Consider the following 27,477-nt stretch of genomic DNA (forward strand, 5'->3'; position numbering starts at 1 on the left):
GATGGATCCCTGAGGGACTGACAGACCCCTGCCCATTTCCCTGAGGGACTGATGGACCCCTGCCCCATTTTCCTGAGGGATTGACAGATCCTTCAGGGATTGATGGATCCACAAGGGATTGATGGATCCTTGAGGAATCTACAGATCCCTGAGGGACTGACAGATCCCTGCCCCATTTCCCTGAGGGACTGATGGATCCCTGCCCCAGATCCCTGAGGGATTGACAGATCCCTCAGGGATTGATGGATCCACGAGGGATCAATGGATCCCTGAGGGATCAGTGGATCCCTGAGCGACTGACAGATCCCCCCGGTGTCCCCCCCGGCAGAGCGGATCGTGGAGAGCCTCACGGCCGCCATCCTCAACCTGGTGGAGCTCTACTGCAGCACCTTCAACGCCGATTTCCAGCCGGCGGCGGCCGGGAGCCGGCGCCTGGGCGCGGCGCAGGAGGCGCGGCTGCTGCCCTGCCCGCTGGCCTTCACCGTCTACGCCACCCACCGCATCCCCATCACCTGGGCCGCCAGGTGAGCGCCCCCCGGGGCTGCGGGGGTCCCAGGAATTCCCGGGAATGTCGGGGATTGGGGGGAGGCACAGCCGGAGGGGTTGGAGGGAGAGGGAAATGGGAATGGTGAGAGTGGAGGGTGTGGGGGTGGTGGGGTGTCCTGAGAGGGGTGGAATCGGCAGGGCCAGCGCCTGGGATGGCCCAAAGTCCTGCCATGGGAATGGGGATGCTGGGACACCCCAAAATCCTGGTGCAGGGCTGGGGGTGGTGGCACCGGACACCCCAAAATCCCACCCTGTGTCTGGAACTCCCCAAAATCCCACCCTGTGTCTGGAACTCCCCAAAATCCCACCGAGTGCCTGGGAATACTGGCATTGGGACACCCCAAAATCCTGCTGTTTGTCTGGGACACCCCAAATCCCACCATGTGTCTGGGACACCCCAAAATCCCAGCACATTCCTGGGAATGCTGGACACCCCAAATCCCACCGTGTTCTCGGGAATGCTGGCACATGGACACCCCAAAATCCCAGCCAGTTCCTGGGAACGCTGGCATTGGGACACCCCAAAATCCCACTGTGTGTCCGAGACTCCCCAATATCCTGCTCTGTGTCTGGGACACCCCAAATTCCCAGCCTGTTCCTGGGAATGCTGGAACTGGGACACCCCAAAATCCCGCTGTGTGTCCAAGACTCCCCAGAATCCTGCGGTGTGTCTGGGACACCCCAAATCCCAGCGTGTTCCCGGGAACGCTGGAACTGGGACACCCCAAAATCCCAGCACATTCCTGGGAATGCTGGCACTGGGACACCCCAAAATCCCACTGAGTGCCTGGGAATACTGGTACTAGAACACCCCAAAATCCCACCATGTGTCTGGGACACCCCAAAATCCCAGCACATTCCTGGGAATAGTGGACACCCCAAACCCCAGCACATTCCTGGGAATGCTGGCATTGGGACACCCCAAAATCCCAGCACATTCCTGGGAATACTGGCACTGGGACATCCCCAAAATCCCAGCACATTCCTGGGAATACTGGCACTGGGACATCCCCAAAACCCCAGCACATTCCCGGGAACGCTGGCACTGCCGGGCAGGGCGGGATGTCACCGCAGCTCGGGATGTCACCGCAGCTCAGCCCGGGCCGGCTCATCCCGAGGCCACCGCGCCACCCGGGGGAGGTGACAGATGGCCCCACGCGACAGCGGCCCCGCGACAGCGGCGTGGCCCCTTTGTCCCGCTCCTCGGTGCCCGTGCCCGGCTCGGGAGGGGACCGGGAGGGGACCGGGGGGTGGCGACAGCGGCGCCGGCAGAGCCGCCCCGCCGGGGACCCCTCGCCTTTGTCCTTGTCCTTAATGTATTCCCCTTGGTGAGTGGCTGCGAACAAAGCGGCGAGCCTGGGAAATGCCGCCAGCCCCTGACCCCCGCGCCCCGCAGCCCTGCCCGGATTGTCGCAGCCCTGCCCGGATTGTCGCAGCCCTGCCCCGATTGTCGCTCGGCACCTGCCGCACGGCAGGGCCCCCCCGTGTGCCGGAATGCGCCGTGCCATATGGCGTGGGGACATCGGGGAGGGGGGGTGGCCCCGTTCTGTGCCCTTTTCCCATCCTCGAGGAGGGATCTGGGGGCTCCAAAGGCCCTGGAAAAGCCCCCTCACCCCTTTCCCATCCTCAGCAAAGGATTTGGGGGCTCCAAATGCTCCGGTAAAGCCTCACCCCTTTCACATCCTCAGCAAAGGATTTGGGGGCTCCAAATGCTCCGGTAAAGCCCCCCCCTCCAACCCTTTCCCATCCTTGGGGAAGGATTTAGGGGCTCCAATGCCCCAGGTTAAACCCCTTTAGGACAGGATTTAGGGGTTCTGATGGCCCTGCTAAAGTCCCACCCCTTTCCCATCCTTGGGGAGGGATCTGGGGGCTCCAAAGACCCTGGTAAAGCTCCCCCCCCAACCCTTTCACATCCTTGGGGAAGGATTTAGGGGTTCTGGTGGCCCTGATAAAGCCTTACCCCTTTTCCCATCCTCAGGACAGGATTTAGGGGTTCTGGTGTCCCTGATAAAGCCCCCTCACCCCTTTCCCATCCTTGGGGAAGGATTTAGGGGCTCCAATGGCCCAGGTAAGGGGGCTCCAGTGGCTCTGGGAGAGGATTTAGGGGTTCTGGTGTTTCTGGTAAAGCTTCACTCCTTTCCCATCCTTGGGGAAGCATTTAGGGGTTCTGGGGGCCCTGACAAAGCCCTCTCACCCCTTTCCCATCCTTGGGACACGATTTAGGGGCTCCAATGGCCCAGGTTAAACCCCTTTGGAACAGGATTTAGGGGCTCCAATGGCCCAGGTAAAGCCCCCTCACCCCTTTCCTGTCCTTGGGGAAGGATTTAGGGGCTCCAGTGGCCCAAATAAGGGGGCTCCAGTGGCCCTGGGAGAGGATTTAGGGGTTCTGGTGGCCCTGGTAAAACCTCACCCCTTTCCCAATCTTGGGAATCTATTTAGGGGCTCCAAAGGCCCTGGAAAAGCCCTCTCACCCCTTTCCCATCCTCGGGGCAGGATTTAGGGGCTCCAGGGGCCCCACCCTGCTCATTTGGAGTTTTCCCCGCAGTTATGAAGATTTCTACCTCTCGTGCTCCCTCAGCCACGGCGGGAAGGAGCTGTGCAGCCCCCTGCTCACCAGGAAGGCGCCCGTGCACAAATACCTCTTCCACCTCATCATCTGGGACCAGCAGTAAGGCCAGGGCTGGGCACGGTGCCTTCATCATCCTCATCATCCTCCTCCCCTGCTCCTCTCTGCCTTCATCATCCTCATCATCCTCCTCCCCTGCTCCTCTCTGCCTTCATCGTCCTCATCATCCTCCTCCCCTGCTCCTCTCTGCCTTCATCCTCCTCCCCTGCTCCTCTCTGCCTTCATCATCCTCCCCTGCTCCTCTCTGCCTTCATCATCCTCACCATCTTCCTCCCCTGCTCCTTTCTCCTTCATCCTCCTCCCCTGCTCCTCTCTGCCTTCTTCATCCTCTCCTGCTCCTCTCTGCCTTCTTCATCCTCACCATCCTCCTCCCCTGCTCCTTTCTGCCTTCATCATCCTCATCCTCCTCCTCCCCTGCTCCTCTCTGCCTTCATCATCCTCCCCTGCTCCTCTCTGCCTTCATCATCCTCCCCTGCTCCTCTCTGCCTTCATCATCCTCCCCTGCTCCTCTCTGCCTTCATCATCCTCACCATCCTCCTCCCCTGCTCCTCTCTGCCTTCATCATCCTCCCCTGCTCCTTTCTGCCTTCATCATCCTCACCATCCTCCTCCCCTGCTCCTCTCCGTGCTGGTTTTTTCGGTTTTTATTTTTCTGCTGTTGGAAGTTTTTGTGTCACTCCCCGGGAATAGCAACCCCCGCCCCGGGAAAGGGGATCCTCTCCCAAAAATATCCCCGGGAGGCCTCGCCCCTCCTGGCATCCCCCGGGCCGGGATAATTTTAGACGGCGCCGCTGTCCCCAAGGACAGGGGCGCGGCGGGGACGGCGGCGAGCGCGGCGGTGGCGGGGCTCCGTCCCCTCCGTCCCCCCCGCTGCCAGCCCGGGCCCCCCGGGAGCGGCCGAGAGGATTCCCAGCCCCGGGGACCCCCGCGGGGCAAGGTCAGTGCCCGGCGGGGCTCTGCGGGGAGGGCGCTGTCCCCGCGGTCACCTTCAGGGGACACCGAGCGCAGCCGGGCTGGCCGGAGCTGCCACAGCACCGGCTGGCTGTGCCCAAACCCGCGGGGTGGCCGGGACTCCCGGGGGCTTCCAGGGACTTCAGGGACTCCCGGGGGCTTCCAGGGACTTCAGGGACTCCCGGGGGCTTCCAGGGACTCACAGGGACTTCAGGGACTCCAGGGACTCCCAGGGGCTTCCAGGGACTCCAGGGACTTCCAGCGACTCCGGGGACTTCCAGGGACTCACAGGGGCTTCCAGGGACTCACAGGGACTTCAGGGACTTCCAGGGAATTCCAGGGACTTCCAGGGACTCACAGGGGCTTCCAGGGGCTTCCAGGGACTCCCAGGGACTTCAGGGACTTCCAGGGACTCACAGGGACTTCCAGGGACTCCAGGGACTTCCAGGGACTCCCGGGGACTTCCAGGAACTCACAGGGGCTCCAGGGACTCCAGGGACTCCAGGGACTTCCAGGACAGCCTGGTGCCAGCAGCAAAGGCAGCTGTAGGGCCGGGTTCTCCTGGGGCATCCCAAGGAGGGGACTGGGAGAGCTCATCCCCGGCACCCCGAGCTCATCCCTGGCACCCTGACCCTGTCCCCAGTAGCCTGAGCTTATCCCTGGCACCCTAACCCCATCCCTGGCACCCCGAGCTCATCCCTGGCACCCCCAGCCCATCCCTGGCACCCCCAGCCCCTCCCTGGCACCCTGAGCCCCTCCCCGGCACCCCAATCCCACCCCTGGCACCCTGAGCCCCTCCCCGGCACCCCGAGCCCCTCCCTGGCACCCTAACCCCACCTCTGGCACTGTAACCCCATCCCTGGCACCCCCAGCCCCTCCCTGGCACCCCGAGCCCCTCCCTGGCACCCCGAGCACTCCCTGGCACCCTGAGCCCCTCCCCAGCACCCTAACCCCACCCCTGGCACCCTGAGCCCCTCCCTGGCACCCCGAGCACTCCCTGGCACCCTGAGCCCCTCCCTGGCACCCCAGCCCAGCCCGGCCTCTCTCCCGCAGGATCTGCTTCCCGGTGCAGGTGAACCGGCTGCCGCGGGAGACGCTGCTCAGTGTCACGCTGTTCGCCGTGCCCGTGCCACCCCCGGGCGGCTCCTCCGACGCCGGCCGGCAGCGCCGCGTCCCCGAGGCGCTGGGCTGGGTCACCACCCCCCTCTTCAACTTCAGGCAGTACGTGGGGTGTGCCAGCGCCCCGGGCACGGCACGGGCTGGGCTGGCACCTCTGGGGGCACAGGAGGGTCCCCAGAAACTCGGGGTCCCCAGAATCGTGGGCACGGTGAGGGGTTGGGTGGCATCCCTGGGGGGCACAGGAGGGTCCCCACAACCCTGGGCACAGCGAGGGGCTGGGCTGGCATCCCTGGGGGCACAGGAGGGTCCCCAGGGCCATGGGGTCCCCAGAATCGTGGGCACGGTGAGGGGTTGGGTGGCATCCCTGGGGGGCACAGGAGGGTCCCCAGAAACTCGAGGTCCCCACAACATCAGGGTCTCCAGAACCTCAGGGTCCCCAGTGCCATGGGGTCCTCAGAACCTTGGTGTCCTCAGAACTCTGGGGTCCCCAGAACCTCGGCGTCCCCAGTGCCACAGGGTCCCCAGCACCCTGGGGACAGCAAGAGGCTGGGCTGGCATCCCTGGGGGGGAAAAGACCCCAAAACCTCAGAGTCCTCAATGCTGTGGGGTCCCCAGCACCCCAGGGGTGGGCTGGGCTGACATCCTTGGGGGGCACGGGAGGGTCCCCAGCATCTTGGGGTCCCCAGAACCTTGGGGTTCCCAGTGCCGTGGGGTCCCAAGAGCCTTGGGGTCCCCAGAACCTTGGGCAGGGTGAGGGGCTGGGCTGGCATCCTTGGGGTCACAGGAGGGTCCCCAGTGCTGTGGGGTCCCCAGGACCTTGGGGTCCCCAGAACCTCGGTGTCCCCAGTGCCATGGGATCCCCAGCACCCTGGGGACAACGAGGGGCTGGGGAGGGTCCCCAGAACCTTGGGCTCCCCAATGCCGTGGGGTTCCCAGGACCTTGGTGCCCCCAGTGCCATGGGGTCCCCAGCACCTAGGGCATGGCAAGGGGCTGGGCTGGGATCCCTGGGGGTCACAGGAGGGTCCCCAGTGCTGTGGGGTCCCCAGCACCCTGGGGACAGTGAGGGGCTGGGCTGGGATCCCTGGGGGGCACAGGAGGGTCCCCAGCACCTTGGGGTCCCCAGAACCTCGGTGTCCCCAGTGCCATGGCACCCCCAGCGCCTCAGCTCAGCACCAGCAGCGGTGCCACCCTCGTGCCCCGCGCAGTGTCCCCCCAGTGCCACCCTGTGTCCCCGCAGGGTGCTGACCTGTGGCCGGAAGCTCCTGGGCTTGTGGCCGGCCACTCAGGACAACTCCAGGGCCAGGTCGAGCGCCCCCAACTTCAACCAGCCCGACAGCGTCATCCTGCAGGTGGGTCCTGGCATTCCGGGGGGGCTCAGATCCCCCTCCCCAGCCCCCCGTGGGGAGGAGCTGCCCTCACCCTGTGCCCCCTGCCCAGATCGACTTCCCCACCTCGGCCTTCGAGGTGAAGTTCACCAGCCCGCCCGCGGCCGAGCTCAGCCCCAGGTACGACTTTGACAGCCTGGAGGAGGAGGACCAGCGCCAGCTGCGGGAGGCCATGCAGAAAAAATCGCTCTACTGGTAAATAAAAAATCAATTTATTGCTAAATAAACCCCCGGCGTGGCGCTGCCCTGCTGGGGGACACCGGTGACGACCTCAGTGCTACCCACAAGGGGTGTCCGGTCCTCCCTGCGGGGCTGGGATCAGCTGGAGGGTCCTGGAGCTCCGTGGCTCTCCCGTGCCCTGCCCTCCCTGCTGTCCCTGTCCTGGGGACAGCTGGCCGGTCCCTCGGGCAGCCTGGCACGGCCCGAGGTGTCCGAAGGGATCGGGTGTCAGCAGCTGCGGGGGGTGCTCGGCCAGCGGGGCTGGCCCGGGGGTCCCTGGGCAGGGGGACAGCCAGGGACAGCTCAGCCCCCTGGGCACGGGGCCTCGGGTCCTGGCTGACCCTCAGTAAGGTCCTGGCTGTCCCCAGCAGGGTCCTGGCTGTCCCCAGCAGGGTCCTGCTGTCCCTCAGCCCCTCCGTTCCTGGGGTAGGGCCATACAGGGAGGGCTCGGGGGATTTATTGGGGTTTCAACAAATGATGGGGGCAGAGGGGACACGCCCAGGTCCTGCCAGCCCCACTCTATCCGTGTATTTTGGGGTCACAGGGATGTCACCTCCCAATCCTGCCAGCCTCATTTAATCCATGCACAGTGGGACACAGGGATGCCACCTCCTTGAGCTCCAATGTGTTTTGGGGTCACAGCAATGTCACCTCCTCAGCTTTCCAGCCCCATCCCATCCACATGTTTTGGGGTCACAGGGATGCCACCTCCCTGACCTCCAATGTGGTTTGGGGACACAGGGATGCCACCTCCCCAACCTTTCAGCCCCATCCCATCCAGGTGTTTTGGGGTCACAGAGATGTCACCTCCCTGACCTCCCATGTCATTTGGGGACACAGGGACGCCACCCCAGCCCCACCACGCCCTCCCTGACGCTGTCCCCGTGTCCCCGTGTCCCCGTGTCCCCGTGTCCCCGTGTCCCCGTGTCCCCGTGTCCCCGTGTCCCCGCAGGCTGACGGACGCAGACCGCCAGCGGCTCTGGGAGAAGCGGTGCCACTGCCACGCGTCCCCCGGCGCCCTGCCCATGCTGCTGGCCAGTGCCCCCAGCTGGGACTGGGCCTGCCTGCCCGACATCTACGCCCTGCTGGGCCAGTGGACCTCCATGAGCCACCAGGACGCGCTGGGGCTGCTGCACGCCACGTAAGCCACCCCCCGAGGGGACGCCCCGCGCCGCGTGTGACGCCGTCACCCCACGGAGCGTGTCCTCGGCCGCAGGTTCCCCGACCAGGAGGTGAGGAGGACGGCCGTGCAGTGGATCGACTCCATCTCGGACGCGGAGCTGCTGGATTACCTGCCCCAGCTGGTCCAGGTGCGTGGTGGTGGCGGTGGGACGTGGCACGGGGTGCCTGGCGGTGCCACCGCGCCGCGGTGACGCTGTCCCCTGACAGGCCCTCAAGTACGAGTGCTACCTGGACAGTCCCCTGGTGCGCTTCCTCATGAAGAGAGCCATCTGCGACCTCAAGATCACTCACTACTTCTTCTGGTGGGTTTGGGGGGGCTCGGGGAGAGGCAGGGGCACCCTGAGGCTGGCCTGACCTCGTGTGTCCCCAAGCTAAGGGACATCCTGAGGCTGGCCTGACCCCGTGTGTCCCCAAGCCTGGCCTGACCCTGTGTGTCCCCAAGCTAAGGGACACCCTGAGGCTGGCCCAACCTCGTATGTCCCCAAGCTAAGGGATACCTTGAGGCTGGCCTGACCCCGTGTGTCCCCAAGCTAAGGGATACCCTGAGGCTGGCCTGACCTTGTGTGTCCCCAAGCTAAGGGACACCCTGAGGCTGGCCTGACCTTGTGTGTCCCCAAGCTAAGGGATACCCTGAGGCTGGCCTGACCTTGTGTGTCCCCAAGCTAAGGGACACCCTGAGGCTGGCCTGACCCCGTGTGTCCCCAAGCTAAGGGACACCCTGAGGCTGGGCTGACCCTGTGTGTCCCCAAGCTGGGCATGATCCTGAGCCTGATCTGACCTCACCTTGTGTGTCCCCAAGCTGGACAGGACCCTGAGTCTGCTGTGACCTTGTGTGTCCCCAAACCAGGTGTCACCCTGATGTTGGCCTGACCCGACATGTCCCCAAGCCAGGCAGGACCCTGAGCCTGGCCTGATCCTGTGTGTCCCCAAACTGGGGGGCTCCCTGAGCCTGCCCTGATCCCACATGTCCCTAAGCTGGCAGGACCCTGATAGTGGCCTGACCCCGCATGTCCCCAGGCCAGCAGTGTCCCCAGGCCTGGCCTGACCCTGCGTGTCCCCAAGCCAGCTGTGTCCCCAAGCCTGGCCTGACTCCACATGTCCCCAAACCAGGGGTCACTCTGATGCTGGCCTGGCCTGTGTGTCCCCAAGCCAGTGGTGTCCCCAAGCCTGTCCTGCCCTGTGTGTCCCCAGGCCAGCAGTGTCCCCAGGCCTGCCCTGACCCCACGTGTCCCCAAGCCAGCAGTGTCCCCAGGCCTGTCCTGACCCCGCGTGTCCCCAAGCTGGGTGTGACCCTGATGCTGCCCTGACCCCGCGTGTCCCCGCAGGCTGCTCAAGGACGGCCTCAAGGACTCGCAGTTCAGCATCCGGTACCAGTACCTGCTGGCGGCGCTGCTGTGCTGCTGCGGGAAGGGGCTGCGCGAGGAGTTCGACCGGCAGTGCCTGCTGGTCAGCACGCTGGCCAGGCTGGCGCAGCAGGTCCGCGACGCCGCCCCGTCCGCCCGCCAGGTGGGAGTTGGGGTGCAGGAGGGGTGTGGGGGGTGGGTGACAGCCTCCTGTCCGCCCGCCAGGTGGGAGTTGGGGTGCAGGAGGGGTGACAGCCCTCTGTCTGCCCGCCAGGTGGGAGTTGGGGTGCAGGAGGGGTGCAGGGGGGAGGGTGACAGCCCCCTGTCCACCCGCCAGGTGGGAGTTGGGGTGCAGGAGGGGTGCAGGGGGGTGGGTGACAGCCCCCTGTCTCACACTCAGCTCTGCTGTCCCGTGCCCGCCTTGTTCTGTCACATCCCACCCGATCCCGCGTCCACGCTGGGGTTTTGGCTGCTGTGTTCCGTGCCTGCTCCATGCCGAGCCCTTCCCATGCCTGCTCCTCTCTATCCCATCTCTGTTCCCGTGGTCACCCTGTTCCTTGTCCATCCCACCTCATTCCATTCCATTCCATTCCATTCCCATGGATCCCATCCCATTCCCACGGATCCCATTCCCATGGATCCCATTCCCACGGATCCCATTCCCATTCCCATGGATCCCATTCCCACGGATCCCATTCCCACGGATCCCGTTCCCCCCTCAGGGCATCCTGCGCGAGGGCCTGGAGGACGTGGCGCAGTTCTTCAAGGCCCACGGCTCGTGCCGGCTGCCGCTCAGCCCCAGCCTGCTGGTCAAGGGCATCGTGCCGCGGGTGAGTGCCGGGCCCGGGGGGCTCGGGGGGCCTGGGGGGCTTGGGGGGCTCGGGGGGCTCCCCTGCCCGCTCCCCGCTCGCCCTGACCCGCTGCCCCTCCCTCCTCCCCGTGGCAGGACTGCTCCTACTTCAACTCCAACGCCGTCCCGCTGAAGCTCTCCTTCCAGAACGTGGATCCGCTCGGGGAGAACATCCGCGTCATCTTCAAGGTGAGCCTGGCGCCTTTGGAGGTGCACAGATCCCGGCACAGCCCCCTGAGACTGCCCCTGCTCCGGGCTCAGAGGGCTCTGGTGGCTCCTCCCTGGCTCTGATGGCTCTGGTGGCCCTGATGGCTCCTCCCGGGCCCTGATGGCTCTGGTGGCTCTGATGACTCTGGTGGCTCTGGTGGCTCTGGTGGCCCTGATGGCTCTGGTGGCCCTTATGGCTCTGGTGGCCCCAATGGCTCTCCCCTGGCCCTGGTGGCCCTGATGGCTCTGATGGCTCTGGTGGTTCTGGTGGCCCTGATGGCTCTCCCCTGGCCCTGATGGCTCTGGTTGCTCTGATGGCTCTGGTGGCCCTGATGGCTCTGGTGGCCCCGATGGCTTTGCCCTGGCCCTGATGGCTCTCCCCTGGCCCTGATGGCTTTGGTGACTCTGGTGGCTCTCCCCTGGCCCTGATGGCTCTGATGGCCCTGATGGCTCTGGTGGCCCTGATGGCCCTGATGGCTCTGGTGGCTCTGGTGGCCCTGATGGTTCTCCGCTGGCTCTCCCCCGGCAGTGCGGCGATGACCTGCGGCAGGACATGCTGACGCTGCAGATGATCCGCATCATGAACAAGATCTGGGTGCAGGAGGGGCTGGACATGCGCATGGTCATCTTCCGCTGCTTCTCCACCGGCCGCGGCCGAGGTGAGACGGGGTCTGGGCGTCCCCAGGGGTCACCGGGCTCTGGGCGGGGCTGGCGATGGCTCGGGACATCTGATCCCACAGCGGTGATGGGTGGGAGCGGTTGTGTCGGTGACAAAGCGGGTCGGGGTCGTGGTTTTGGGGTCAGAAGGGTCTCACCCCGCTGTCCCACCCGCCAGGCATGGTGGAGATGATCCCCAACGCCGAGACCCTGCGGAAGATCCAGGTGGAGCACGGCGTGACCGGCTCCTTCAAGGACCGGCCGCTGGCGGACTGGCTGCAGAAACACAACCCCAAGGAGGACGAGTACGAGAAGGTGAGGGAGAACCCCTCACCTTCCCCTCGTGTCCCCCACTCCAGCCCCTCGCTCCCCGTCCTTTCTCCTTGTCCTCCCCTCCTTCCTTCCAGGCCGTGGAAAACTTCATCTACTCCTGCGCCGGCTGCTGCGTGGCCACCTACGTGCTGGGCATCTGCGACAGGCACAACGACAACATCATGCTCAAGACCACGGGCCACATGTTCCACATCGATTTCGGCAGGTTCCTGGGCCACGCCCAGATGTTCGGCAACATCAAGAGGTGAGGGAGGCCCCTGGCACCTGCTGCCCTCACCCCTGCGGAGGGGGAAGCGCCCTGTCCTTGTCCCGGTGGTGGGTGACCTCTCCTTCATGTCCTGGTGGTGTGTCACCTCTCCCTCTCCTCGTCCTGGCAGTGTGTCACCTCTCCTTCTTCATGTCCTCGTGGTGGGTGACCTCTTGCTGTCGTGCCAATGGTGGCCACAGTGACCTTTCCCTCTCCTTGTCCTGGTGGGAGGTGACCTCCTTCTCTCCATGTCCTGGTGATGAGTGACCACTCCCTCTCCATTTCCTGGCTGTGGGTCACCTCTCCCTTTCCCTCTCCATGTCCTGGTGCTGGGTGACCACTCCCTCTCCTTGTCCAGGCTATGGGTCACCTCTTCCTCTCCTTGTCCTGGCAGTGTGTCATCTCTCCCTCTCCTTGTCCTGGCAGTGTGTCACCTCTCCCTCTCCTTGTCCAGGCTATGGGTCACCTCTTCCTCTCCTCATCCTGGCAGTGGGTCACCTCTCCCTCTCCTCCTCCTGGCAGTGTGTCACCTGTCCCTCCCCATGTCCTGGCAGTGTGTCACCTCTCCCTCTCCATGTCCAGGCTCTGGGTGACCTGTCCCTCTCCTCCTCCTGGCAGTGTGTCACCTCTCCCTCTCCATGTCCAGGCTCTGGGTGACCTGTCCCTCTCCTCCTCCTGGCAGTGTGTGACCTGTCCCTCCCCATGTCCTGGCAGTGTGTCACCTCTCCCTCTCCATGTTCAGGCTGTGGGTCACCTGTCCCTCCCCATGTCCTGGCAGTGTGTCACCTCTCCCTCTCCATGTCCAGGCTCTGGGTGACCTGTCCCTCTCCTCCTCCTGGCAGTGTGTGACCTGTCCCTCTCCTCGTCCTGGCAGTGTGTCACCTCTCCCTCTCCCCGTCCTGCCCCCCATCCCTGCTCACTGTGTCCCTCCCGTCCCCGGCGCAGGGACCGGGCGCCCTTTGTCTTCACCTCGGACATGGCGTACGTCATCAACGGCGGGGACAAGCCCTCCAGCCGCTTCCACGACTTCGTGGACCTGTGCTGCCAGGCCTACAACCTGATCCGCAAGCACACCCACCTCTTCCTCAACCTGCTGGGGCTGGTGAGAGCCGGGGGGGCCACAAAATGTCCTTCAGCAGGGCACCGCGGGTCCCTCTGTCCCCTGTCCTCATGGCTGTCCCCATCCCTGCCAGATGCTCTCCTGTGGCATCCCCGAGCTCTCCGACCTGGAGGACCTCAAGTACGTCTACGACGCGCTGAGGCCGCAGGACTCCGACGCCGATGCCACCACCTACTTCACCAGGTAGGGGACACTGGTGGTGACAGCAGCGGCCGGAGGGTCTCTCAGGTGGTGGCACTGACCGTGTGGTGGCCTCCTTACAGGTTGATCGAGTCCAGCCTGGGCAGCGTGGCCACCAAGCTCAACTTCTTCATCCACAACCTGGCGCAGATGAAGTTTGCGGGGTCGGAGGCGCGGCCCGCGCTGTCCTTCGCCCCGCGCACGCACACCCTCAAAACGTCCGGCCGCATCCGCGACGTCTTCCTGTGCCGCCACGAGAGGGTCTGCAACCCCAGCAAGGGCTACGTGAGTGGGGACAGCTGGGGACGGGCCAGGCTGGAATCAGGGGACAGCTGGGGACAGGCCCAGGCTGGGCTCAGGGGATGGCTGGGGACGGGCCAGGCTGGGCTCAGGGGACAGCTGGGGACGGGTCCAGGCTGGGCTCAGGGACAGCTGGGGACAGGTCTAGGCTGGGCTCAGGGGACGGCTGGGGACGGCCCAGGCTGGGCTCAGGGACAGCTGGGGACAGGTCTAGGCTGGACTCAGGGGACAGCTGGGGACGGGTCTAGGCTGGGCTCAGGGACAGCTGGGGACAGGTCTAGGCTGGGCTCAGGGGACAGCTGGGGACGGCCCAGGCTGGGCTCAGGGGACAGCTGGGGACAGGCCCAGGCTGGGCTCAGGGGACAGCTGGGGACGGGTCCAGGCTGGGCTCAGGGGACGGCTGGGGACAGGTCTAGGCTGGGCTCAGGGGACGGCTGGGGACGGGCCCAGGCTGGGCTAAGGGGACGGCTGGGGACAGATCTAGGCTGGGCTCAGGGGATGGCTGGGGACAGGTCTAGGCTGGGCTCAGGGGACAGCTGGGGACGGGTCTAGGCTGGGCTCAGGGACAGCTGGGGACGGCCCGGGCTGGGCTCAGGGACAGCTGGGGACGGGCCCAGGCTGGGCTCAGGGGATGGCTGGGGACAGGCCCAGGCTGGGCTCAGGGGACGGCTGGGGACAGGTCTAGGCTGGGCTCAGGGAACAGCTGGGGACAGGTCCAGGCTGGGCTCAGGTCCCTCCATGTCCCCATCCCACGTCACACCCCCTCCTCTCCCCAGACCTACGTGGTGAAGGTGCAGCGCGACAGCCCGGGCGATGTGACCTTCGTGCAGCGCACCTTCGAGGAGTTCCAGGAGCTGCACAACAAACTGCGCCTCCTCTTCCCCTCCTCGCTGCTGCCCAGGTACCCCTGAAACCCCTCCAGACCTCCGGGGACCCCCCAAAAAACCCCCCGGGAGCCCCCCGTGAGCGCGCGTCCCCGCAGCTTCCCCAGCAGGTTCGTGATCGGGCGCTCGCGGGGCGAGGCGGCGGCCGAGCGGCGCAAGGAGGAGCTCAACGGCTACGTGTGGCATCTGATCCACGCCGCGCCCGAGGTGGCAGAGGTGGGGACACGGGGTGGCGGCTGCGGGGAGGTGGGGACGGCGCCAGGGCCGCCAGCGAGGCGGGGAAACGCTCGGGGGGCGACGCAGCTCGTGTGGGGCGCGAGCGCGTGGGGTGGTTTGGAATGGCAGGGGTGTTGTCACCGCTGTCACCGCTAATGTCACCGCTAATGTCACCTCCTGACCCCGCAGTGTGACCTCGTCTACACCTTCTTCCACCCCCTGCCCCGGGATGAGAAGGCGGCCGGAACCAACCCGACCCCGAAGGCGGCAGGTGGGGCTGGGGTGGTTTCGGGGGGTGATTTTGGGGGGTGAATTTGAGGGGTGAGATTGGGGGGATGATTTTAGGGGCTGATTTTGAGGGGTGATTGGGGGGGATGATTTTGGGGCATGATTTTGAGGAGTGATTTTGAGGGGTGATTTTGAGGGGTGATTTTGGGGACTGATTTTGAGGGGTGATTTTGAGGGGTGATTTTGAGGGGTGATTTTGAGGGGGTAATTTTGAGGGGTGATTTTGGGGGATGATGGCAGGGAGGGGGGTGATTTTAGGGTCTGATTTTGAGGGCTGATTTTGAGGGATGATTTTGTGGGATGATTTTAGGGACTGATTTTGGGGGCTGATTTTGTGGGATGATTTTAGGGGCTGATTTTAGGGGCTGATTTTCGGGGCTGATTTTGGTGGCTGCTTTTGGAGGGTGACTTTAAGGGGTGACATCAGGGGTCTCCCATCCCTCCCGTCCCCCTCTGCAGATGCCACGTGGGCTCGGTCCCTGGGCAAGGTCGGCGGGGAGGTGAAGCTCTCCATCTCCTACAAGAACAACAAGCTCTTCATCATGGTGATGCACATCCGAGGGCTGGTAGGACCACGGGAGCAGGGCGGGGTGGCTGTCCCCTGTCCCCCTGTCCCCCTGTCCCCTCCCTGGGCTCACGGTGTGTCCCCACCCCACTCCGCAGCCACCCCTGCAGGACGGCAACGACCCCGACCCCTACGTCAAGACCTACCTGCTGCCAGACCCCCAAAAAACCACCAAGAGGAAAACCAAAGTGGCCCGGAAAACCTGCAACCCCACCTACAACGAGATGGTAAACGGGGCCGGGATGGAGCTGGGGACGGATCTGGGGATGGATTTGGGGACGGATTTGGGGATGGAATTGGGGATGGATCTGGGGACGGATTTGGGGATGGAATTGGGGATGGAATTGGGGACGGATTGGGGACACATTTGGGGATGGATTTGGGGACGGATTTGGGGACAGATTTGGGGACAGACTTGGGGGTGGATTTGGGGATGGATTTGGGGACAGATTTGGGGATGGAATTGGGGACGGATTTAGGGACAGATTTAGGGACAGATTTGGGGACAGATTTGGGGACGGATTTGGTGATGGATTTGGGGATAGAATTGGGGACAGACTTGGGGATGGATTTGGGGACAGATTTGGGGACAGATTTGGGAACAAATTTGGGGATGGATTTGGGGACGGATTTAGGGTGTCCTCAGCCCACACCTGAGGGTTTGTCCCCGTTGTGCCCCACAGCTGGTGTACGACGGGATCCCCCGGGGGGACCTGGAGCAGCGGGAGCTGCGGCTGAGCGTGCTGAGCGAGGAGGGGTTTTGGGAGAACATCCTGCTGGGGGAGGTGGGGATTCGCCTCCGCGACCTGGACCTGGCCCAGGAGAAGATGGGCTGGTTCGCCCTGGGCTCCCGCGGCCACGGCACCCTCTGAGTGCCCCCCACCCCCGGGACCCCCGGGGGTGTCCCCAAAAGGGCGCTGCCCAGGTGGCTTCTTTTTTAAGTTTACCTTGTGTCAAGGGAGCAACGCGGGGAGGGAGGGGCGCGGTGGGGGCGGCTCGGGGGTTATTTCTTCCTTTGGGATCTCCGTGTTTTAATTGTTTTTAATAACGAGTAGCGTGAGCGCCGGGGCGGAGGGGAGGGGGAGGTGGCACTGGGGGGTTGGGAGGGGGTGTGGAGACCCCCACCCAAGGAACCGGGCAATTCCCACCGCGGGGAATTCGCTCCCAAAGGAGAGCGGCGTGGCGGGGTGCCCGTGCCACCCTTTGCTGTCCCCGTGCCCTGGGGACATCCGTGTCCCCTCCCTGCCTGTCACCCGGCCCCGGGTGCGGGCTTGGTGCCTGTGGTGCTTTGTTTACAGCGACAGCTCCGTAAACGGACGAAATGTTTCTCAGGATCGAGAATAATTAACTTTAACCTTTATATTAAAAGTTTTAAATATTGGATCTGCTGGCGATTTGGGTATGGGGGGCGGCCTGGCTTCTCAAGGGTGGGCGAGTTGGGAATCTCCCTGCCTTGGTGTCCTGGAACACGGGAATGGGATCAGAAAAGGGGATGAAAGGCACGGGGTGGCACATCTGCCCCTCTGCCTGCACATCTGGGCGCACATCTGCACATCTGCCCGCACCCCCCAGAATGCCGAGCCCTGGTGGTCTGGGGTCTGCTTCCTTCAACCCCCAGGATCCTCCAGCCCCTCTCCCAGTGCGCCCCTCGCCCACCGCTGTCCCTGGGGCTGATAAAGTGTCCCCAAAGTGTCCCCAAAGTGTCCCGTGACAGACCCGGGTGGGTTCGGCACCCCCGCCCCTCCGGGCCCCGCCGCGCCGCCAGGGGGCGCTGCCGCGCGCCGCGCGCGGCTGATGCAATACCCGCGGGGGCGTGGCCACACGAGGAGTGGGCGTGGCCTCACCGATACCGCCCAATGGGAGGTGATTATGCGAAGAGGGCGGGGCAAAGGGGGCACCGCCCCGCCCCTCCCTCTGGGGGTGGGAAGCGCCGAGGCGGCGGCGCCGCCATTTTGTGCTGAAGCTGCCTGAGGATGGAGTCGAAACGCGAACCGGAGCTGCCCGCCGCCCCCCGAGCCTTCAGACTCACCGCCCCGCCACGGAGCGCCGCTCCACACGCCCCTCCGCACCGCTGGCAGCGCTGAACGGCCTCATGGACCACAGCGGTCGCGAACGCGCCGGCCCCGGCTTGGGATGGGCCCGACTGGGCCTGGCCGGGGCCTGGCCGAAGCTGGCGGGGCCCAGCGCGGCTCCCGCCGGCGGCTCGTCCCAGGCGAGCCCGCCCTTCTCGTGGCTGCGCGTGGTGTCGCAGCTGCTGTCGCCGCTGCCCGCCCTCCTCCAGCGGCTGCTGCCCGGCGCCGCGCTGAGCTCCGCGCTGTGCCCCGCCAAGGCACCGCCGCCGCTGGTGCTGCTGCCCAAGGCGGACACCGCGCTGGACTGGAGCGAGGAGGAGCTCCCGGAGAAGCGGCCGGAGCGCGTTCCCGAGCCCCCGGTGGGGCTGTGGGGAGCCGGGCTGGTGCGGAGCAGTTTGGGCGCTCTTCCCATGGATTGGTACGTGCTGGGTTTGGAGCAGGGCAAGAGCCACCTGCCGCAGCCCCTGCGAGCCGAGGGCTTGCCCGAGGTTGAGTTCCTGCGCAGCAAGCGCCTGGCGTTCCTCCAGCGCTGGCATCTGCCCGTGCCCGACCCCGACCACGGCTACCACAGCCTGGAGGAGGAGCAGCAGCAGCAGTACAGGGGTGCCCGCCGAGAAATCGGGGATTTAGAGCAGCTTGAGGGTGAGGGGAGGCAGCCTGGAGGTGTCCCCGTGGAGCAGGAGCGGCTGCGGGGTGCGGCTGAGGAGGAGGAGGAGGAGGAAGCCTCGGCTGGAGAGGAGGGCGAGGAGGACTCTGAAACGGAGCAAAACTTCCCAATTTCAACCAGACCTGCGTGTGCGAATAAATTAATCGATTATATCATCGGAGGAGTATCCAGTGGGGAGGAGAGTGAGGATGAGGAAGACTGGAATGATGATGATGATGATGAAGATGATGACGGGTTTGACAGCGAGGAGCTGCCCTCGGACTCAGACGCCGGCAGCCAGGACGGGGAGAGGCTCCATCTGTGGAATTCCTTCTACAGCTTGGATCCCTACAACCCTCAGAACTTCACAGCCACCATCCAGACGTCTTCCAGCGAGCCGGGAAAGGGAATGTCGGACGTGGAAGAGGAGGAGGAGGAGGAGGAAGACTCGTGGGCAGAGTCCTCCGAGGGCTCTCCGAGTTCCGAGGAGGACGAGTGGGACTGTGAGAGCGTGGACGAGGCGGAAAACTTGAAACTTTGGAACTCGTTCTGTAGCTCGGACGATCCCTACAACCCTTTAAATTTCACGGCGGCCTTTCAGACGGCGGAGAAAAAAGGGACGCCGAAAAAAGAGAGGCTGAGTTGTGTCACCTCCGAGCACCTCACCGTGTGTCGGGTGCAGCTGGAAAAACTCAGCTGCGGGGGCCCAGAGCTGGGGCAGCGCGGGGGGAAAACCGCGAATCCCAAGCGGAAAAAGGTAAGGGTTTTATTCGTATTTTTGTGTTTTTGTGAGTGTTAAAAATAAATAACCCACAGCTCTGCGCCAAGTGGGAGTGAGGTCAGCGCTCCAGATCGTGTTTCCATATGTGCTGATAATTTCCCTGGAATGCTGTGCTCGTCCTCGCACGTGATGGGAAATTTTGAGACTTCGATGACAACCGGGGCAGAGAATTTCTTCTGTAGACACCAAGCTGATTTCCGTTTTGAGTTGTAATTTCTGTTCTGTTTCTCTTGTGGTTTCGACGTTGGAGAAACTCCAGGGCTGGGGTGTAAATTTTTTTTTTCCTTGAGAAACTCCAGAGCTATGAGGAATTTCCCTGAAGATTTCTCTTTTACTTTGCGTTAAAAGGAAGTTCCTTAGGACCTGAAACCGAAAGAATTATTAAGATTTTTTTTTTAATATAACCCAAATGGGTTTGTTGAGTGTTCTGGAATAAACTGAGATTCCCACATGAATTATCGCAATATTCCCATTTCCATTTAAGGTATTATTAAATCCACTAAATTATCTAATTGATGAATACGATATTTATATTATAGGTATAGATACTAGTTTATAGAGTTCTTATTTATAGACTATTTATAGAATTCTTATTTATAGAACGTTTATTTATAGAATACTTATTTATAGAAGTGATGTAATCAAAAGCTGGACTTTTGAGCCCCCAAAGAGGCAGAATGATTGGATTTTTTGAGGAATTTCGGCATTAATACCTGTGCTAGGGTGCAGATAAACAGGAATTTATCCTAAATTTTGTGGTGGACACCTCAAACATCAGGATGAGGAATGATTCGAGTGCCAGATCCCTGAGTGGTGGAACAACTCATGCGAACAAAAAATATTACAATTTTTTCAATATTTTTACAGCAGATACATTTATTTCCTCCCTTCATTTCGATCCATAATTAATTCCCAGCACTCCCAAACCCCAGGGCTGCCGTTCCAGACGGAATTCCCGGCTCGGGTGGTGAAAGAAGGGATGAAATATCTGCAATACCCCCGTGATGTCGGAGCCGCGGGACTTCCTGCGGCTCCGACTGATGTAAAAAAGCTGCAAGGTGAGCACGGGCTGATGTAACAGCGCCTAAAGCAGGAGCTGCAGAATCCTGAGGAATTCCCGGCAATTCCTGCCCTCCCTCAGCCATTCCCAGCTGGATCCCTGCTGGATTTCTGTGAGGGCACCTGCTGGCCCTGCTCCCGCGGATTTTTTGGGATCAGGGAATTTCTGGATCCTCAATTGTTGATAATTCTTGGAGTTTCCTCTTCATCCCATCCTTGCACACAGCATTGGAGCAGCTGGGATGGGATCCCATGGAATGGGATCACCCAAACCCTTCAGGAATTCTGGATTTTCCTGTTGGAAGCTGCCTGCAGCACAAACAAACCCTTCTCGTTGTGTTAATAAATCCTAGGAATGGAGCAGCACTTTTGTTTTTTTGTACTTTTCCATGTTTTTCCCTGCTTCCAGCAATATTTGTCCTGCAGCAGAGTTTGGAGGGACCAATCCTCATTTTAGAGGTGCCGATGGTTGAGTTTGTGCTTTTTACAGCTGAATGCAAAGGCACGAACAGTCCAGCAGGAGCCTAAAATAAACCGGGTTTAACTCAGGCTTAAATCCTTACTATAATCTTAGTCTAAACACTGCCAAGTGCAGATCCTGAGCCTATAAATTCCTTTATTTACACAAAATAGCTGTTAAGAGGAGTTAAAAATGACAGTTTTGGTGTGAATATTTTTAATTTCTTTAAGTGAATCCCACCCCTGGAATTCCAGAAGGAATTGTGACAGTTTTGGTGTGAATATTTTCAATTTCTTTACTGGAATTCCCGGAGGGATTGTGACAGTTTTGGTCTGTATATTTTTAATTTCCTTACACGAACTCCACCTCCTGGAATTCCAGGAGGGATTGTGACAGTTTTGGTGTGAATATTTTAAATTTCTGTACTGGAATTCCAGAAGGAATTGTGACAGTTTTGGTCTGTATATTTTCAATTTCTGTACTGGAATTCCAGAAGGAATTGTGACAGTTTTGGTCTGTATATTTTCAATTTCTGTACTGGAATTCCAGAAGGAATTGTGACAGTTTTGGTCCATATATTTTCAATTTCTTTACTGGAATTCCAGGAGGGATTGTGACAGTTTTGGTGTGAATATTTTCAGTTTCTTTACTGGAATTCCAGAAGGAATTGTGACAGTTTTGGTCTGTATATTTTTAATTTCCTTACACGAACTCCACCTCCTGGAATTCCCGGAGGGATTGTGACAGTTTTGGTGTGAATATTTTCAATTTCTGTACTGGAATTCCAGGAGGGATTGTGACAGGTTTGGTCTGTATATTTTAAATTTCTTTACTGGAATTCCAGAAGGAATTGTGACAGTTTTGGTCTGTATATTTTCAATTTCTTTACTGGAATTCCAGGAGGGATTATGACAATTTTGATGTGTATATTTTTAATTTCCTCACACAAACCCCACCCCTGGAATTCCAGGAGGGATTGTTCCGGTCACGTTGGGATGAGTGTGTTCCTTATCTGTCCCCGTGGTGACTCACGGGGCTCTTGACTCAACAAAACCCTTCTGCTTTTTGGTTTTTTGGGGGTTTTTACGTAATCCCACAGAGTAACTCTGGAGTAACCCTGGAGTAACTCTGGAGTAACCCTGGGGTTACTCTGGGGTTACTCTGGGGTTACTCTGGGGTTACTCTGGAGTTACCCTGGAGTAACTCTGGAGTAACTCAGGAGTGGTTTGGGCTGGGCAGGTCAGCACTGCGTGGTTTCAAGGCTGAAAGTGAAATATTTTGGGCAGGATTAGGGAGCAGATCATAGAATTACAGAATTATGGAATTATGGAATTCCAGACTGGGTGGGATTGAAGGGATTTTAAATCCCAGTCCATGGGCAGGGAATTTGCACCATCCCAGTTTGCTCCAGCCCGGCCTGGGACAATTCCAGGGATCCAGGGGCATTCCCTGGGAATTCCATCCCAGTCCCAGGGAAGGATTTATTCCCAAAATTCCCAAATGGAATCCTGGAATGGTTTGGACTGGAAGGGATCATCCAATCCCATGGGCAGGGACACCTCCCACCATCCCAGGCTGCCATTTTAAAATCAGTTTAATCTAATTTTTATCAATTTTTAATCCATTTTAATCAATTTTTTATCCTTTTTGTATCCTATTTTTAATCCTTTATTTTAGTCCTTATTTTTTCTATTTTTCCCTTTTTTTTCCTTTTTTTTTTTCCTTTTTTTATCCATTTTAATCCATTTTTTCATTCGCTCTCCAACCCAGCCTTGGACACTTCCACGAATGGGCCCAGCCCCATTTCCTCTGGGAATTCCATCCCAATTAGGAATTCCCTCCCAATGTCCCATCTTCCCCTCTAAGAAAATTCCCTTTACAAGCCTTTCAACACTTGTAATCGTTTACCAACTCTGACTTCCAAACAACAACAACAACAAACCCAATTTAAACTTTGAAAACAACAAAAAACCCCCCAATTTTAACTTCCAAAACCAAAAAAACCCAATTTAAACTTGCAAAACAAAAAAACCACCCAATTTAAACTTCCAAAACAAAAAAAACCACCCCAATTTAAACTTCCAAAACAACAAAAAAAACCCCATTTAAACTTAAAAAAAAAACCTCACACAATTTAAACTTCTGAAAAGAAACCATCCCAATTTAAACTTAAGAAAAAAAGAAACAAAAAACCCCACAAAAACCCAATTTCAACTCTAAAAAACCAAAAAAACCCCAATTTAAATTTAAAAAAAAGAAAAAACAAAACCAAAAAAACCCCCAAAAACCCAAGTAAAACTTAAAAAAAAAAAACAAAAAACACCCCACAAAAAACACCAAAAAAAAAAAAAAAATAAAACCCAAAAACCCCCAAAAAATCAAAAAAACCCCCAAAAAATCCAAAAAACCCAAAAAAAAAAACCCAAAAAAAAGAAAAAACAAACCAAAACAAAACAAACCACACAAAACCAAACCCACCCCGATTTAAAGTTGATTTTGGTGATAATTCCTGCTGGAAATTCCTCTTTTCTCTGTTTCCCAGGTGACATTTCTGGACAAGGTGACCGAGTATTACATCAGCGGCGAGGAGGACAGGAAGGGGCCCTGGGAGGAGCTGGCGCGGGACGGCTGCAGGTTCCAGAGGCGCATCCAGGACACCGAGGAGGCCATCGGGTACTGCCTGAGCCCGCAGCACAGACTGAGGGTGCTGCACAGGCTGCAGGGCTGCCAGTCCCTTCTAGAACCTTCCACACCCCTCCATCGGGTACTGCCTGAGCCCGCAGCACAGACTGAGGGTGCTGCACAGGCTGCAGGGCTGCCAGTCCCTTCTAGAACCTTCCACACCCCTCCATCGGGTACTGCCTGAGCCCCCAGCACAGACTGAGGGTGCTGCACAGGCTGCAGGGGTCCCAATCCCTTCTAGAACCTTCCACACCCCTCCATCGGGTACTGCCTGAGCCCACACAGGCTGCAGGGCTGCAGAACTGAGCCCTTCTAGAACCTTCCACACCCCTCCATCGGGTACTGCCTGAGCCCGCAGCACCGCCTGAGGGTGCTGCACAGGCTGCAGGGCTGCCAATCCCTTCTAGAACCTTCCACACCCTGCCTGAGCCCGCAGCACAGACTGAGGGTGCTGCACAGGCTGCAGGGGTCCCAATCCCACAGGACTGAGCCCTTCTAGAACCTTCCAGACTCTGCCGTGGGCCCCATCCTTAAATTAATGAAATCCCATCTAGAAGTGGCAGCTGCGTGTGGTGAAATGGGCAGAAAAATCAGATTTTTTTCTCCTTTTTTTTTGTTGGTTTTTTTTAATTAGTCAGAACCAGAAGTGGCAGCTCCATGTGCTGAAATGGGGAGAAAAATCAGATTTTTTCTCCTTCTTTTTTTTTTTTTTTTTTAATTAATCTGAACCAGAAATGGCAGCTGCATGCGCTGAGATGGGCAGAAAAATCAGATTTTTTTCTCCTTTGTTGTTGGGTTTTTTCTAAATAAATCTCAACCAGAAGTAGCAGCTGCATGTGCTGAAATGGGCGGAAAAATCAGATTTTTTTCTCCATTTTTGTTGTGTTTTTTTTTTAATTAATCTCCACCAGAAGTGGCAGCTGCATGTGCCGAGATGGGGAGAAAAATCAGATTTTTTCTCCTTTTTTTTTTTTTTTTTTGATTTTTTAAAAATTAATCTGAACCAGAATTGGCAGCTGCATGTGCTGAAATGGGGAGAAAAATCAGATTTTTTCTCCATTTTTCTTGTTTTTTTAAATTAATTTGAAACAGAAGTAGCAGCTGTGTGTGCTGAAATGGGGAAAAAAAATCAGATTTTTTTCTCCTTTTTTTTTTTTTTTTTTTTTAATTAATCGGAACCAGAATTGGCAGCTGCATGTGCTGAAATGAGGAGAAAAAATCAGGTTTTTCCCCCTTATTTGTTGGGGTTTATTTTTAATTAGTGAAATCTCAACCAGAAGTGGCAGCATGTGCTGAAATGGGGAGAAAAATCAGATTTTTTTCTCCTTTTTTTTTTGGTTTTTTTTAATTAATCTGAACCAGAATTGGCAGCTGCATGTGCTGAAATGAGGAGAAAAAATCAGATTTTTCCCTCTTTTTTGTGTTTTTTTTAAATTAATCGGAACCAGAATTAGCAGCTGCATGTGCCGAGACAGGGAGAAAAATCAGATTTTTTTTCCATTTTTGTTGTTTTTTTTTAAATTAATCTCCACCAGAAGTGGCAGCTGCACGTGGTGAAATGAGGAGAAAAAATGGGATTTTTCCCCCTTTTTTGTTGTATTTTTTTTTGTCCCACCCCTTTGCTATTGAACAAATTCCCATTTTTGATATCCTGATAAAATCCCCGGAGCTCCCTGCCAGGGCGAGGGCGCTCTAATTACATTCCTGTTAATTAGCACTTGACTCTTGGGGTTCAATCCATTCCCAAAAATTGCCTTTTCCTTGGGGAGTGGGGACTGTTCCTTTGGAATTTTTGCACTTTGGGGGAAAAAAAAACCTATTTTAAAGGAAATATTTATGGGGTTCATTCCCTGGAATTGCAGTTTTGATTTCAAATTCCCTGAGGGATGTGCAAGGAAGGGATTTTTATTTTATTTTGGGTTTTTTTGTGTGTGTGTTTCTCCATCTTTTTAAAGCCTCATTTTTTAAAAATCTCTTCCTTTAAAGGATTTTTCCCACTTTTTTTGGGGTTTTTTTGGCACGGAATAATCCAATTTTTGATTCTTCCTGGAGCTTTTTTGAGGTTTAAATATTCCAGGCAGGTTTTGGTTTGATTAATTTAAATAATTCCCTTTTCCAGGATTATTCCTGACTGCTTTTCCAACAAATTCCTTGGTTTTTAAATCAAGGAAATTCCTCATTTCAATTAATAACTAAAACTTAACGAGGCTGTGGATGATGCTTGAATTTAGGGAGGAAAATTCCTTCATTATTTAATTAATCTCTGCTGTAATTTTGCTTTAGGAGAGGGCTTGAAGTGAATTTTTATATCCAATCTTCTTGCCTTGATAATTTCCTTTAATTTCAGGAAATTATCTTGGATTTAAAGGAAATTTTAAGGCAAAAATTCCCTGTTTTCTTCCCCAAAAATCAGTATTAATTCTGTGTGCCTGCACTGGGGTCACCAAAAACATTTCAGTGAGAGGACAAAACTCTTTATTTATTATTCTTAATTTAAAATAGTCAATTATTTTAATTGAGAGGGGGGGGAAATGGGTTTGGAGCTGGAGGTTGGTGTGGGAATTTTCCAAGCAGGGAATAAAAGTGGAAAAATTCCAATGTTTGCACTAAGTTGGGTCAATAAATCAATTATTTGTTCAGCTGGCCAGAAAATTTTCCACTTTGTAGAAGAAAAAATTGCTTTAAGTTTATCTTTAATTCCTTCAATTTTTAATTTGGATGAAAATTATTAATTCCTGCTTTATCCTGACTCAAAAATCCCAGATTTCTTTGGATTTATCCTTTATTTTTATTGCAGGAAGTGGCTTCTTTAAGTCAAAAAATCCACAATTTTTGTGGTGGAGTTGGAAAATTTAGGGGATTAATTAAATAAGAGTTGTGTTAATTCAAATCCCAGCTGTTTCCACCCCAAAAAATCCAATTTTTTCCTCAAAAATTTGCATCACACCCTCAAATCCACTCGGAATTTTGGAGGATTTTGCTCACGTTGGATCTGATTTTTCACTCAGGTGAGGAAAACCAAAAAAAAAATTAAATTCCAAGAGGAAAAAATTGTGGATTTTTTTCCCTGGAGCTCCCAGCTGCTTTTCCCAATCCCTGGGATTTTTGGGAATTTGGTGCTTCAGTTCTTTATGGACAACTCAGATTTCTTGGTGCTGGGGAGAACCTTGGGAGCTGCTTGGAAAAAACGTGGAAAAAACATGGAAAAAACGTAGAAAAAACGTGGAAAAAACGTGGAAAAAAACATGGAAAAAAACATGGAAAAATGGGATTTGAATAAGGAACAGCTGCTCCCACCATGGAAAAAAGAGATTTTTATCAGCATTTCCTCTGCTTGGAGGAGTTTTTTCCCTTTTTCCAACCTTTTTTCCATCAGAAAATGGAATGGAATTAACACCAAACCCATCCCAGATCACCTCAGAGCTCCCCTTTTTTTTTCCCCTCAAAAAAATTTCCTTAAAATTCTTGGGAAGCAAAACTTTGGAGGGATTGAAATCAGAACTGTGATCCGCAGATTTTTATTTTTGTATCATTTTTCGGGAGAAGCTTTTTGGATTCGGCTTTCTGTGGGTTTTCCTTGATTTGTGGCTGCTCTGTTGGGTTTTTTCTACCTAAAAAATTCTATTTCTGTACATAAGAAACTCTTCGGGACTAATCCGTGCGCCGTAATAAAAGAGATTTGCAAGATAAATTTGGGATAAATATCTGTAAAATCCGAGGATTTGGGGTTGGTGAGGAGCTGAGTTTGTCATTCCGTGGGTTTTGGAGCAGGGAATTCCATCCAGGGGCTCCTTTGAAGCTGGAATTCCTGCCAGGAGCTGAAAAATGATCCCAAAATTAGGGATGAAGGAACAAACCCTTTTCCCTCCCTCCCTTTTTCCTCCTTTCCCTTTTCCTCCTCCCCTTTTTCCTCTCTTTCCCTTTTTCCTCTCTTTCCTTTTTTCCTCTCTTTCCCTTTTTCCCTTCCTTTCCCTTTTTCCTTTCCCTTTTTCCCTCCTTTCTCTTTTTCTTTCCTTTTTCCTTTTCCCTTTTCCCTTTCCTTTTCCCTCCTTTCCCTTTTTCCTCTCTTTCCTTTTTCCTCTTTTCCCTCTTTTCCCTTTTTCCCTCCTTTCCCTTTTCCCCTCCTTTTCCCCTCCTTTTTCCCTCCATTTTCCCTCTTTCCCTCTTTCCCTCTTTCCCTCTTTCCCTCCTTTCCCTCCTTTCCCTCCTTTCCCTCCTTTCCCTCCTTTTCCTCCTTTCCCTCCTTTCCCTCCTTTCCCTCCTTTCCCTCCTTTCCCTCCTTTCCCTCCTTTCCCTCCTTTCCTCCTTTCCCTCCTTTCCCTCCTTTCCCTCCTTTCCCTCCTTTCCCTCCTTTCCCTCCTTTCCCTCCTTTCCTCCTTTCCCTCCTTTCCCTCCCTTTGCCTTTTTCCCTCCTTTCCCTTTTTCCTTCCCTCCCTTTTTCCCTCTTTCCCTCTTTTCCCTCTTTTCCCTCTTTTCCCTCCTTTTTCCCTCCTTTTTCTCCTTTTTCCTCCTTTTTCCCTCCTTTTTCCCTCCTTTTTCCCTCCTTTTTCCCCTCCTTT

At 57.0% G+C, this 27,477-nt stretch overlaps 2 protein-coding genes across 2 annotated transcripts in view; both read left to right on the plus strand.

Annotated features, from left to right (window-relative positions):
* Positions 1-16,601, plus strand: part of LOC134561316 (phosphatidylinositol 4-phosphate 3-kinase C2 domain-containing subunit beta-like) — a 38,484-nt gene extending 21,883 nt beyond the window's left edge. Inside the window, exons 11-33 of the mRNA XM_063418201.1 lie at positions 329-524; positions 3,092-3,214; positions 5,176-5,343; positions 6,480-6,591; positions 6,680-6,822; positions 7,799-7,987; positions 8,063-8,156; positions 8,236-8,330; positions 9,354-9,534; positions 10,094-10,201; positions 10,318-10,410; positions 10,958-11,087; positions 11,264-11,400; positions 11,493-11,662; positions 12,611-12,767; positions 12,859-12,968; positions 13,049-13,250; positions 14,042-14,166; positions 14,248-14,365; positions 14,555-14,636; positions 15,113-15,219; positions 15,317-15,445; positions 15,902-16,601. Of these exons, the coding sequence (XP_063274271.1) occupies positions 329-524; positions 3,092-3,214; positions 5,176-5,343; positions 6,480-6,591; positions 6,680-6,822; positions 7,799-7,987; positions 8,063-8,156; positions 8,236-8,330; positions 9,354-9,534; positions 10,094-10,201; positions 10,318-10,410; positions 10,958-11,087; positions 11,264-11,400; positions 11,493-11,662; positions 12,611-12,767; positions 12,859-12,968; positions 13,049-13,250; positions 14,042-14,166; positions 14,248-14,365; positions 14,555-14,636; positions 15,113-15,219; positions 15,317-15,445; positions 15,902-16,090 (3,158 nt within the window). The 3' untranslated portion in view covers positions 16,091-16,601. The remainder of the gene's footprint in view (positions 1-328; positions 525-3,091; positions 3,215-5,175; positions 5,344-6,479; positions 6,592-6,679; positions 6,823-7,798; positions 7,988-8,062; positions 8,157-8,235; positions 8,331-9,353; positions 9,535-10,093; positions 10,202-10,317; positions 10,411-10,957; positions 11,088-11,263; positions 11,401-11,492; positions 11,663-12,610; positions 12,768-12,858; positions 12,969-13,048; positions 13,251-14,041; positions 14,167-14,247; positions 14,366-14,554; positions 14,637-15,112; positions 15,220-15,316; positions 15,446-15,901) is intronic.
* Positions 16,602-17,130: 529 nt separating this feature from the next.
* On the plus strand, positions 17,131-26,609 carry PPP1R15B (protein phosphatase 1 regulatory subunit 15B). Its single transcript, XM_063418245.1, has 2 exons — positions 17,131-18,693; positions 22,779-26,609. Exons 1-2 carry the CDS (start codon positions 17,311-17,313, stop codon positions 23,100-23,102), a joined length of 1,707 nt encoding a protein of 568 aa, XP_063274315.1. The 5' UTR covers positions 17,131-17,310; the 3' UTR covers positions 23,103-26,609.
* The last annotated feature ends 868 nt before the right edge of the window (positions 26,610-27,477 follow it).

Source organism: Prinia subflava, chromosome 23 (genome assembly GCF_021018805.1).
Source record: "Prinia subflava isolate CZ2003 ecotype Zambia chromosome 23, Cam_Psub_1.2, whole genome shotgun sequence".
Classification (NCBI taxonomy): Eukaryota; Metazoa; Chordata; class Aves; order Passeriformes; family Cisticolidae; genus Prinia; species Prinia subflava.

Excerpts from the sequence above, each read along its gene's own strand:
- PPP1R15B (XM_063418245.1), top strand. The coding sequence starts at position 17,311 with ATGGACCACAGCGGTCGCGAACGCGCCGGCCCCGGCTTGGGATGGGCC. Across the intron at positions 18,694-22,778 it reads CGAATCCCAAGCGGAAAAAG|GTGACATTTCTGGACAAGGT; the intron begins GTAAGGGTTTTA and ends TCTGTTTCCCAG.